This window comes from Sus scrofa, chromosome 3 (genome assembly GCF_054392235.1).
Source record: "Sus scrofa isolate SSC_HxYL_T2T_F1_AM1 chromosome 3, Sscrofa_HxYL_maternal_Yorkshire_Landrace_v2.0, whole genome shotgun sequence".
Lineage (NCBI taxonomy): Eukaryota > Metazoa > Chordata > Mammalia > Artiodactyla > Suidae > Sus > Sus scrofa.
In genome coordinates, this window is record NC_139385.1 from 18,742,619 (window position 1) to 18,754,699 (window position 12,081).

Sequence of the window (12,081 nt, forward strand, 5' to 3'; positions counted from 1 at the left end):
AACTCCATATAACATGACATTTTTAAGAGTCCAGACCTGTTTTCTTATAAAATGTCCTGTAATCTTCTTCTGTCTGATGGTTACCAGCAGTTTTTGGCAGGAGTACCACCTGGGTAGTGACCTGGGCTTTTGCTGCATCACTTCTCTTTGTCCCATTATTGGCGATGCTCAGTGTGATCACCAGCTTCAGACAGCGTCTGCCAGTCTCTCCACTGTAAAAATCCCCCCACCTCCACCCCCAGGCCTGGCAGGTGTAAGTTGCTCTGGATCCTAGAGAAAGTGGTGGTGTCAGGCGTCAGGCTTGGGTCTGAATGACGCTGTGCTCTTTGCCACCTAGCCCCTTTCTTCTCGACGGCATTGTTTTCAGTGCTTTTAGAACATTCTGTCCTGTAGAAATAGCAATTTACATAGTCCCTATTTTGACATGTTCCTGTTTTTTTCCTATGTGTGCATATTTAATCCACTTTCCTATTGCACATTTAATGGTGCTTTTGGTTTTCCACTTGCACATTTTTGTGACTAAGTTTTGGTTCTTGTTTAAATTTCCTTACACACCAAAGGTCAGACTGTGGTCTCTTGATTGTGTTCGCTTTCCCCCGAGCTGCCTTCCCTGTGCCCTGTGTGTTTTGGGGGAAGTGCCTGCCCCGTGCAGTTTGTGGCTCGGTAGTGTTGAGTGAAGGTACCTTTCCTTCCCTTTCCGGCCTCCCTGTGACCGGCCTTTAGTGGACCAGGCCTGTCGTGAGCCATTGTCTCCTTTCATGCCCGGTCGTGTGAGTCAGGTGGTATTACCTCTTCACATTTTTCAGATGAGGAAACTGAGATTCAGAATAAGCAGAGTTAGGAGTCAAACCTGATTCCATCCACCTCCGAGGCGTGGATTCTTTCTGCTCTCCCCTTCCCTGGAAACTGCTGCAGCCCCCACAGAGGCTGGGGTTCTGGGGGGTCAGGGCCACGCGGAGCCCTGCCAGCTGGAGACTGGCTCTCAGCTCAGCTCCGGATTTCCCGCTGGAGCTCTGCCAGGGTTGAATCAGCTGAGCTCAGACTGAGTCCTGGAGCCCTTGAGGCAGCTAAGGGGAAAAAGAATCTCACTGGTGCTGGATTTTCTGATATGCCAAGCGCTTTGCTAGAATCACGCCGAACCTTGTCTCTAACCCTCACGGCACCTGCAGAGGCGGGGGCTGCTGGCCAACCCCGTGTACTGATGAGGACCCCGCCTCCGGTGTGTAGCCACTTTGCCCACGTGCACTTCACATCCAGGCTCCTCTGACCTGGGCCTTTGCGCTGCCTGTTTGCTGGCCACGGCCTCTCTTGTCCCCGTGTGCTGTGTGGCGTACCTGTGAGCTCTTACATCAGGGTATTGCTAGAAGTATTTGTCGTCAATAACATATAGTGACAACATAATAACAACGCAAAGTACATATTTCTTCAGGCCACAGGCCTAATAGGCCAAAGATTGATCAGGCAATTGATCCCTTAACACAGCAGCAGTAGGTGTGCATGGCCGGTGCTGTGTAGGTTACTAGTCTGGAGTCGCGTCTGCAGTTGCGTCTGCAGGTGAAGGAGTGTCTGACCTGCAGGTGTCCATTCTTGCCTGTGGTAATTATATTCCTGTGGCACTTGTGACGCTTCTATTCTCACTCGTCTATTCACCATCTTAGAGTATTGATTCAGTCCAAGACGCCTAACCTGAGGGACAGTTCATCTTTTCTGGACTCGTTTCAGGTGGATAGCGGCGAAACACTGAGCAGCCTGGCAGGCAGGCGGGCAGCTGGGGCCCTGACAGTAAAACGGGAACCAAAAAGGAAGAAAAGGATTTAGAAAGGTCCAGAGAGCGGTTGATGGCTCAGTCAGAGACTTGCGTGTGGCTGCCATCCGAATACCTTTGCAGATTTCCTCCCTTGCCCTCTTACTCTGCTTCATCCTCAGACAAGTCATAATGTGCAACTCATTCTTGGTTTGCAGCCAAAGTGATTATCCACCAGACACTGAGTGTCCTAGAAGATATCGTGGAGAATATCTCTGGGGAATCCACCAAGTCCCGACAGATCTGCTACCAGTCGCTGCAGGAGTCCGTTCAGGTCTCCCTGGCCCTCTTTCCAGCTTTTATCCATCAGTCAGGTAGGCGCCGGCGGCGGACCCCACTGCTGGGTGGGGCTGACAAGGACCAGGCTGACTGCTTAGCTCCGTAGAGCAGGCCCGTCGGGGAGGCAGAGGGCAGTGTGTCGCGTGGTGCTGTCACTTGGGAACGTGGGTGAGAGTAGTAGGGCCGAGACTCTAGAATTGCAGGTGCAGACAGAGACCCTCTTCTGATATGTTCCACTTACTTCCTTACATGGCAAGGTGGCTTTGCTGAGCTGCCGCCCCTCCCTGCACTCTGTCACGGTCCCTGACAGAGGCTTTCTCTGGGTCTCTGGATGGGCTCGCCTGGCTCTCATGAGAGAAAGATTGGGGGCTTCTCAGTGAGCATGCATTCACTGATTTTCCCCTGAGTGTGTGCGGTTCAAGCCAGAACATACTGTCCAAGATGCTTGCTTAGATTGGAAAGTGAAGCCACACTAAATGAAACCCATTTTCTCTGCAATTCATCCACTCAGTAGCCCGGGGCTGTGCAGTCTGAGCACACCCTCATTATCCACTTTCAGCCACTTAACCCCTGACCACCTGCAGGGATTACGGTCATAGGGAGAAATGGCTGAAGCCCTCAGGTGCTGACCCGGTTCAGTAGTCGCATCAGTGAGCACAACATGCCCCCTGCAGTGAGGACTGTGCACCGCCCTGGGTGCTGAGCAGGGAGCGGCTCAGAGAGGACCTTCGTTTCCTATTGTGAGCCGTCAGGCCGAGCTCACTGTACCAGAGCAGTTTTCTCAGCACGCCCTCAATCATTTCCCACTTTCCATCATTGGCTCTGATGGCGTTGGGGACATTTCTTCCCAGCAGGGAGCCTTAGAGAGAAGCTGGTGCCGCTTGCAGAAGGGAGGCCGGCAAGCCAAGGGCTTCTGTTCATCCCTGTGTACTTGTCCCCTTGTTTAGATGTGACCGATGAGATGCTGAGCTTCTTCCTCACTCTGTTTCGAGGCCTTAGAGTACAGATGGGCGTGCCTTTCACCGAACAGATCATACAGACGTTCCTCAATATGTTTACCAGGTAACCGCAGCCCCGCTGTCCGTGGTTCCCAGACTCCACGTGACAAGTGGTGGGACCTGGCTGCAAAGCGTGGGGCTTCTTGCTCCTTTTCTTCACTTGCCACAAGCGTTGGTTTGGGGCTCCCCAGAGAGACGTTGCTTTGGCTACTACGTGCTTTCTCTTGTCTGCAGAGAGCAGTTGGCCGAGAGCATCCTCCACGAAGGCAGTACCGGCTGCCGGGTGGTGGAGAAGTTCCTGAAGATCCTGCAGGTGGTGGTCCAGGAGCCTGGCCAGGTGTTCAAGCCCTTCCTCCCCAGCATCATCTCCCTGTGCATGGAGCAGGTGTATCCCATCATCGCTGAGGTATGAGGGCCGAGGTGGTCCCTGTGCTGCCCGTCCCCATCTGCCACTGAGGAGGGAATGAGGTGCTGAGGGAAATGTGTTGTAAAGCTAATGTGCTATTTTTCTTGTAAAATAGTTTTTTTTCCTCCAAGGAAGAATGCCATTAGCTTGGTGCAATTTTTTTGTGTGTTTCTTGAGTTTATTAGAACTAGTCTAGTGTGGGAGTTCCCATCGTGGCTCAGCGGAAATGAATCTGACTAGCATCCAAGAGGATGCAGGTTCGATTCCTGGCCTCACTCAGTGGGTTAAGGATCTGGCATTGCTGCGAGCTGTGGTGTAGGTCGCAGATGTGACTTGGATCCTGCGTGGCTGTGGCTGTGGGGTAGCCTGGCAGCTGTAGCTCTGATTCAACCCCTAGCCTGGGAACCTCTATATTCCACGGGTGTGGCTCTAAAAAGACAAAAAAAAAAAGAACTAGTCTAGTGTGAGGACAGCAGGTCATCACAGAGCTGGTTGCTAAGTAAGATCAGTCTCCTGTGGCAAACAGTTTATAATTTTAGGTGACCGTGTGGTTTTCTCCAGCAAACGTTATAACAAATGTTGTAATAATATCAATGTTTTATAATACTTTCCTTAAGAACTTTCATGATTTCCAGGATACAAAACAAGGTCTTGGAACCATTCAAAGCTTTGGCTGTTAGAAAGCTCTTTGTCCTTTTTAGAAAGCAGACACTCAGCATGACCAAGTCCAGAATGTTAGTAAGTAAGGGCTAAACTTTCCCACCGCCCAAACCAAGGCTTGGGTAAGTCCAGCTGCTCTGCCTCAGTAAACACACCTGTGCCCTCCAAGGACTCCTGCCACGAAAGCTGGTGTCCCTGGTCTTTATTTTAATCAAGGCTGAATTAAATAGATCTGGGCCTTATAATTTTAAATTCTGCCGAGACACCTAGAATAATGTGACCTGTCATGCGCTTCAGTGACTTAGAGATTTTTGGATAAATTAGAAAATATTAACAAAAGAAAATATTGCTGCGCCTGCCTCCCTCCCCTTTCCTCCTGCCGGTGAACGAGGAGACAGGCTGGAAGGGCAGTTAGCACCGCACGCTGCCTCTGGTGCTGCTTTACGTGGTGTCTCAGTGCTGTTTAAATCCTTTGCTGTAGAGGGCAGGACTGCTTTGAAGCCTTCTTGTTTGTCTTTATCCTCAGAGGTTGCATATGAGACCAACAGGTTAGCTGGAACAGTGGGTTTTGTTTTTTTTAATCTTGGCAAAGGAGCAACCAACCAAGAAGATGTGACGGATCAAATCAGATATTTTCTAAGCAGGAAATCCATATTCCTAATTGTTCTTCCATTGAGTAGCCTTTTCCCCTAGCTTAGAAAGCTGAGGGCTTCCACCGGAAAAAGAGCCCCTGGCACTGACCCAGGCAGTCTGTCTCAGCTGCTGCCCTGTCTCTGCCGAAGCTTCCCTCTTTTGACATCTGGCCCCCGGGGGGCTTGGAAGGACAGGCGTGTGGGTGGCCGGGAAGGTGACACGCCGCTGACTGTTACCAGATGTCTCAGGCCTCTTTGCCGCTCTGGGCCCAGGCTGTGAGTGGCTCCTGGAGCCGCAGGAAGGCGGGTTAGAGGGTCTGTGTGTCTCCACAGCGCCCCTCTCCTGATGTGAAGGCCGAGCTGTTTGAGCTCCTTTTCCGGACGCTCCATCACAACTGGAGGTACTTCTTCAAGTCCACGGTCCTGGCCAGTGTGCAGAGGGGGATTGCTGAGGAGCAGATGGAGAATGAGCCTCAGTTCAGTGCCATCATGCAGGTAATGTGCCAGAGCTGCAGGAACAGACAGGCCTTGTTCTGGATGCCACCTGGGTCCACTGGCCGACTGTCCCTTGCTTTGCTTCTCTGGCGCGCGGTTCCAGTTCTTCTGACACGGCCACTGTAGTAAGTGCCGTCTTTGAAGCCTCGTGGGCTTGAGTCTGAAGCTCAGCTCGACCTCTTAGTACCTGTGAAGTTAGTTAACTTCTTGAAGCCTTAATCACTCCATCTCCCACCCCCTGTTTCGTGGGTTTGTTGTGGGGTTAAGGGCGAGCAGATGTATGTTCCTGGCACCTGGAATTCTGGACAGATGTTAGATCCCCCACCTTACAGCAGAGCCTCCCCACGTGTGAAGAGCCCGCCTGCATGGGGGCCACCTGGGCCCCTCCTCACCGGCAAGCCCGCAGGGCGTCAGGGGTCGGGGGCAGGGAGCTGCCTTGAAAAAAAGACTTGAAGTGGACCCGACCCGCAGCACCATGTTAGTGGCTCTTCATTTTTGAAAGATGATTCGGGCTCGTTCCACATCGGCAGCAGCACTGCCCTGACGCCGTGCCCCCTCTCAGATGGAGCGTGGCTGCTGCCCTCGCGGCAACGCGCTGTGCAGTCACCGCCTCCGGATGCTCTCCTTGGGCTGCACTCGGCTGCACAACTTCTTAGTCGGGCGCCTCCGTGGAAGTAGAGGGTTATGTCACCTTTTGGTTTTGCAGTGTTGGCTTCTCATAGGGAAGCCAGAGGGAGTCGACCGTTCCTCCCTTCAGCTCCACGCCGACACAACACGTGCCCTTACACGCAGGCGTGTGCTCTGTGCGCGCGCCCGCGTACACACACACGCTCCCTGTGTGGAGAGTCCTCTGTGGAAGAGGGCGTGTTCCACCCCTGGTTCCCACAGTTATCTCGCTGCCCTTCCGTCTCGGACACCCCGTTTCGGGCTTGGGCTTGGAGTTCAAGTGCTTGCTCGCCTCCCCTCCTCCCTCCCTCTTCAGCTCTGTTGTGGCCTTCAAGACGGTTTGGTAGACGGATGCCTGGTCCTCTACTCGAGACTGGTCAAGCCACCGTGGAAAACGGCCTCCCAAGCTGGCACTTTCTTAACAGAGTTAAGAAACAGGATCTAGCAGTCCCACTTCTAATCTTACCTAAGATAAATGGAGATATCTATTCCCACAACCTATACACAGAGGTTTATAGAGGCTTTTTTCATAACTGCCAAAAGCTGGAAACAGTCAGGTATCAGCCGCTGACTGGGTACCAGACTGTGGCATGTGCCCTCCAGCCGTGTGGAGGAACGTGGTAGCCTTCGCACAGCAACGTGGTGACTTCCAAAGAGATCTGCCAGGCAGAAGCAGCCCCGTCCTGTGTCACGGGTGCTGGAAAAGGCAAATCTAGAGGGTCGGAGTCAGCAGCACTTGCCCAGAGGCAGGGGAGAGGACTGGCTACAGAGGGGCACGAAGGAACTTTCTGGGGAGGGGGACGTGTTCCGTTCCCGATGGTTGTGACTGTGCATTGGTCAGAATTGCACAGAGGTGACTCAGAAGGGTGAATTTTCTTCTGTAAAATTTACTCTTCAGTAAGCCCACCTTTAAAAAATCAGCACAACCATTGGGCCTCCCGCAGGTTTCATCCCTGCAGCAGGGATTATGAGACCCTCCTCGTAGTTGAGGAGCCAGGGACGGAATGCAATGCCAAGGCCGTCATCAGCTCACTCTGGGGAGGGTCCCGCCCGCTGAGTTTGCGTCATTGGCCTCCCCCACCCCTCCTCCGTCACTTTCCGTAGGAGCAGGGCTCTTCGTGTTTGGGGCAGGGATGTTTCTTTTTGAACCGGTAGCATCCACAGCCCAGAAACTGCAAAGCAGTTTAAACATTTGCTATTGCTTAACGCCAAGGCAGAGGCAGCCAATTATGAAGGAGCCTTCAGGGATTTGTGGTTATAAGACCTAGGATGCCAGAGGGAGGGGGCTTAGGGGCCAGTGGTTGGTTTGAAGTGGGGAGGGCAGCCCGCAGTGTTGGCTGAGGTGGCTGAGGTGGCTGAAGTATTTGCCTAGAGGTGTTAGCGTCTTCCTTCAAAGCCAGATCCACGAAGGGGTGCAGGGGTTTATTACAAAAGGTGCAAGATGAGACCACAAGAAGTGAGGCCCAGTGCGGGGGACTTAGGAGCTGAGACTGCACAGAGCGTCCCAAAGATCTGACCGGACCGGTCAGGAGAACGAGGTGGTGGGCACCCCTGCCCTGCGTCGGCATGGGGAGCCCCCGAGATGTGGCGGTTCTTTGGGTGTCGGGAGGTGGCCCAGAAGGGCTGGATCTGAGGGTGTTTAAATGCTGCTTATAATTTCCCTAGGCTTTTGGACAGTCCTTTCTCCAGCCTGACATCCACCTATTTAAACAAAATCTCTTTTACTTGGAGACTCTCAACACCAAGCAGAAGCTGTACCACAAGGTCAGTGCCCACCTCTCAGATCAGGGTTTCTTCCCCAGAGGTGTCGGGGGCTCGGGCCCAGTCCCCCCTCCTCCGGTCGTAGCCGCAGAGCCTGACGGGAGGTAGCTGGGCGCCCTCCTGCCACCCTCACCGCTCGCTCTCCGTCTGCAGAAGATCTTCCGGACCGCCATGCTGTTTCAGTTTGTGAACGTGCTGCTCCAGGTCCTGGTCCACAAGTCCCACGACCTCCTGCAGGAGGAGATCGGCATCGCCATTTACAACATGGCTTCCGTGGACTTCGATGGCTTCTTCGCGGCTTTCCTCCCCGAGTTCCTGACCAGCTGCGACGGTGTGGATGCCAACCAGAAAAATGTGCTGGGGCGGAATTTCAAGATGGATCGGGTGAGGAGAGAGGGGCCAGGCTTGCAGGGAGGGCAGCTGTGGGCTCTCGGGCCTGGCACCTGTTCCGAGAGGAGGGGGCAGGCTGTCTCGCGCATGGTCCGTGCCCCCGGTGGCTCTGCTGTAGCCCATGCTGGCCGTGGCTGACTTGGTGCTGCCGCTGGATCGAGGGGCATGAGCTCTCCCCGGGTCGTGGCCTCTGCAGCACGTTATGTTCTTCGTCTCAGGCCCTGGGCCCAGTTTCGGCCCCAGCCGTTCATCTGATTTGTCTCAGCTTCTCTGTACTTATGGCACCCCGTCGAGTGCACCTCTGACGGGCCCAGCCATTGTCTCCTTCTGGATCGTGAGCCCGTACAGCCCAGACTTGAGACTTAGGACAGGCTGAGAAGATTGGTGCTTGGGAGCCCAGGCTTAGAGGTGGGCCCTGGGCTCTTCCCAGATGCCAGGTTCGGCAGGGCTGACCTGCTGCCACGTCTGGGAGGAGCACTCACGCTCTGGTCCCCTGCTGTCCTCTCAGGGAAGGTCAGGCCGGCTCTTCCACCTGGGCAGCCCCTTGGAAGGGACCTGGGGTGGTGAGGTCTCTGATGCACATGAAGCCATTGTTGCTAGTGTGATGCTCTGGTGCCCAGCCTCTGTCCTGGGGCCTCCTTGCTGGGCCCTCACCTGCCTTCCTCCTCCCTGTTTCGGCTGCTGAGTCTCTGCCCTTTGTCAAGAGGCTTTTCCTGGCCTTCTTCCCATAGAATAAGTAAATTTCATCTTTCACTGCCTCACACTGATGCAGTGACATCTTCTGTTTCTCCCACATCCTCTTGATGTTGCTGATCTGACTCCTGTGCGTGCACAGTCTGTCCAGAGTTCCACTTCACGGTCCAGGGTGACGTGTTGCTCTTGGTGGAATAAGAGCTCTGTGCTTGTCTCATCTGTGATATATGTCAGGACAGTTCTTTCTCAGAGTCAGCTCCTGTTCTCCTTTGTCTTGGAATCTTTCTCTTCCTGGGATTGTTCTGTTTTCTCTTTTTTGGCTTTTCAGGGCCACACCTGGAGGTTCCCAGGCTAGGGGTCAAATCAGAGCTACAGCTGCCAGCCACAGCCACAGCCACAGCCACGCCAGATCTGAGCCATGTCTACGACCGATGCCACAGATTACGGCAACGCCAGATCCTTAACCCACTGAGCAAGGCCAGGGATCGAACCTGCAACCTCGTGGTTCCTAGTCAGATTCGTTTCCGCTTTACCACGACGGGAACTCCTCTCCTGAGCTTCTTGAAGTTCACTTCAGTCACTTGGGTATTTTGTCATCCTTGTCCTGGAATCCAAGTCCTAATACCTAATACCTGATGTCATCCTCAGTCAACTTCTTGATTAAAAGCAGTGGTTTCCAAATCTAGGTAAGCATCGAAGCACCTGGAGTGCTCATTTAAAATCCAGAAATGAGAGTTGCCGTTGTGGCACAGTGGACATGAATCCGACTAGTATCCATGAGGATGCGGGTTGGATCCCTGGCCTCACTCAGTGGGTCAGGGATCTGGCGTTGCCATGAGCTGTGGTGTAGGTCTCAGACACAGCTTAGATCTGGCATGGCTGTGGCTGTGGCCGGCAGCTACAGCTCTGATTTGACCCCTAGCCTGGGAACTTCCATGTGTCAAGGGTGCAGCCCCCTAAAAAGCAAAAAAGGAGAAGTGGAAGCAGAAATGCACTCTTGTGTTCTGCTCAAGAAATCTGAATTTGGCATTTGGGAGCTACTGAATTTAAAAAATATCCCTTGATTTGTTTTCTTGAGGATGAAATAAGTAAAGGAATCGGCACCTTTGTTCATCCACTGTGTGTGTGAAGCTGGATGTGCCAGCTGGCCCCTCTTTCTGGGAAGACGGGCAACGGCGCCCTCTGTGGACCACACTAAGCCAAGCACCTTGTATGCCTTCCAACAGCCTTCTGAAGTAGGTCCGGTTGTTAATCCCATGTGACAGAGGAACCCAGGCTCTGAAAGGTCAGCAGTTAGTTGGCAGTTAGAGAACCTGGGATTGGTAGCGCCAGGAAGCAGGATCCAGAGCCGGGGGCTCTGGCTGTAGAGCTGGCACTCACTGTCCACTGGCAGGGTGAGCCAGGGGCCTTAGCCAGCTTGGAGCGGAGGCCCAGGCCTGGCCCACTGGGGCCGGGAAACAGGAGGTATCTGAGAGGCTCTTCTGGAAGAGGCAGGCTTTGTGCTGAAGCATGAAGAAGAGGGTTTAGCTGGGTCGCCCTGGGGGTGGACAGGCACCGTTCATGTTGCTTTGCGTGTGGACCTGCCATCTGGCGTTCAGAAATGCCCATGTGAAGATAAAGAAGCAGACTGCAGGTGGTCCTTGGTTGAACTGGGGCTTCCGGCGGCCGGGGTCTTCTCAGCTTGTGCCCTCTGGCCCAGCCGGCCAGGTGTCGTGTAGCACATGGGCTGTTGCCTGTGTGTGACTCTTGGCCAGACCGGAGCCCTAGGCGAAGGCTTGTGCCCGCGTGGCTCGGCCGGCTGCGCTGCAAGGGAGCCGTACCAGTGCTCAGAGCGACTGCAGCCTGGATCCCCGCCCCGCCCATCCGCATAACCTGCAACGAGCTTCTAGGTCGCTTCTCGATCTCTCCGCACTTTGCTTTCTTCATCCTTAAAATGGTGGTAGTGATGGAGCCTGCAATGCGGGCTGATGCGAAGATGAAGTGAGTTTGTCTCTGAATCGCTTGGGACAGCGCCTGGCCCCTGGTGGGCGCCAGGGGAGTGTGAGCTGCTGTTGGTTTTTTCCTCCCACTGTGCCTTTGCTGACACGTGGGACAGGAATGAGTAAAGTTTCGAGTTCGGTAAAATGTCCGCAGAACTCCAGGGTGCACCGTGGGGGAGAAGTGGCTGGTGGGGTCGGCGGTGATGGGGGCGTCGGGTGGGGCCAGGCTGCAGCTGTGCCCCTGCCTTCCAGGACCTGCCTTCGTTCACCCAGAATGTGCACCGGCTGGTCAACGACCTGCGCTACTACAGACTCTGCAACGACAGCCTGCCCCCCGGCACCGTGAAGCTCTAGGCACGGCCTGCTCGCCGCCCGGGGACAAGGACTCCTGCCGCTGCCACTGCACCACCTCTGCCTGCTGCCGCAGGTCTCTCCCAGGCGGACCTCGGCCACTCCTCGGAGCCTCACACCCGGAGCGGTGTCACCTGCCCCCGCCCTGCTCCACGCCCTGCTCCTGCGGAACCGGAACCGGCCCCAGGGTGTCTGAGCCCTGGCAGGAGCTCGAAGTGCTTGGAGCAGGTGGGGCCGCGGGGCCAGGTACCAGGGAGGCACCGGGAAACCCTGCGGGGTGGTCCGTGCGGATCATGCGCGTATCAGTCACGAGGCAGAAACGCCAAGGACAGCTGTGACAGTGCCACCTTCTCACCATTCCACCTCCCCACCCCTCCCCGGCCCAGCCGGCCCAGGAGAGGCCTGATGTGGAGCTCCTCTGGCACGTCTGTCAAGCCTCTTCCCCCCGCCCCCCCTCGATTGCCTTGAAGTCTCTGCTCTTTGTCAGAGATTTGCAGACTCACGGGGGTTTTTTTTGTTTTCTCATCATTCCATTGTGATACTAAGAAACTAAGAAGCTTAAGGAAGAAATAAAATGCTTATGTTGTTGTTATATAAACGCTGGTGAGGGAGCTTCTTTTCTCCTCAAAACTTCCTGAAGGGCCAGCATCCAGGTGGCGACGGGGACCCCCTGGTGGGGAGCCGGGCAGCGAGGGTAAGGCTTGTGTGTGTGCCCTGGGCGACCCCATCGGAGGGGGCCTGGCTTGTGTGGGGTCTGGTTGCACCCCGCCCTCTTCTAGGTGACAGCTTAAACTCTGAGAAGACACAGGGTCCCTGTTTACAGGTTCAGGGCGGGCGGGGGACTTGGTCTCATAGTTGACCTAGTGGTGGAGGTGGGCCTGGAGCCCGGCTGTCCATCCGCCTGCTCTTTAAAACACGGGCTCCCTCCCCTCCCCTCCCCTCCAAGGGTGGACCCCTCAGTGACTGA

The 12,081-nt window shown here is 54.8% G+C and overlaps 1 protein-coding gene across 12 annotated transcripts in view; it reads left to right on the plus strand.

Moving 5' to 3' along the window:
• XPO6 (exportin 6) overlaps window positions 1–11,712 on the plus strand; it is a 149,424-nt gene extending 137,712 nt beyond the window's left edge. For 11 of the 12 annotated variants that reach the window (XM_085017020.1, XM_085017014.1, XM_085017019.1 and 8 more), the window contains 7 exons: window positions 1,963–2,118; window positions 3,031–3,145; window positions 3,316–3,487; window positions 5,113–5,274; window positions 7,606–7,704; window positions 7,855–8,085; window positions 11,016–11,712. In XM_085017020.1, coding sequence (XP_084873146.1) covers window positions 1,963–2,118; window positions 3,031–3,145; window positions 3,316–3,487; window positions 5,113–5,274; window positions 7,606–7,704; window positions 7,855–8,085; window positions 11,016–11,117 — 1,037 coding nt within the window. In that variant the 3' untranslated portion in view covers window positions 11,118–11,712. Of the gene's footprint in view, window positions 1–1,962; window positions 2,119–3,030; window positions 3,146–3,315; window positions 3,488–5,112; window positions 5,275–7,605; window positions 7,705–7,854; window positions 9,127–9,688 lie in introns of all 12 variants that reach the window. The other variant, XR_014840390.1, reaches the window with a different exon arrangement.
• Window positions 11,713–12,081: the final 369 nt, after the last annotated feature.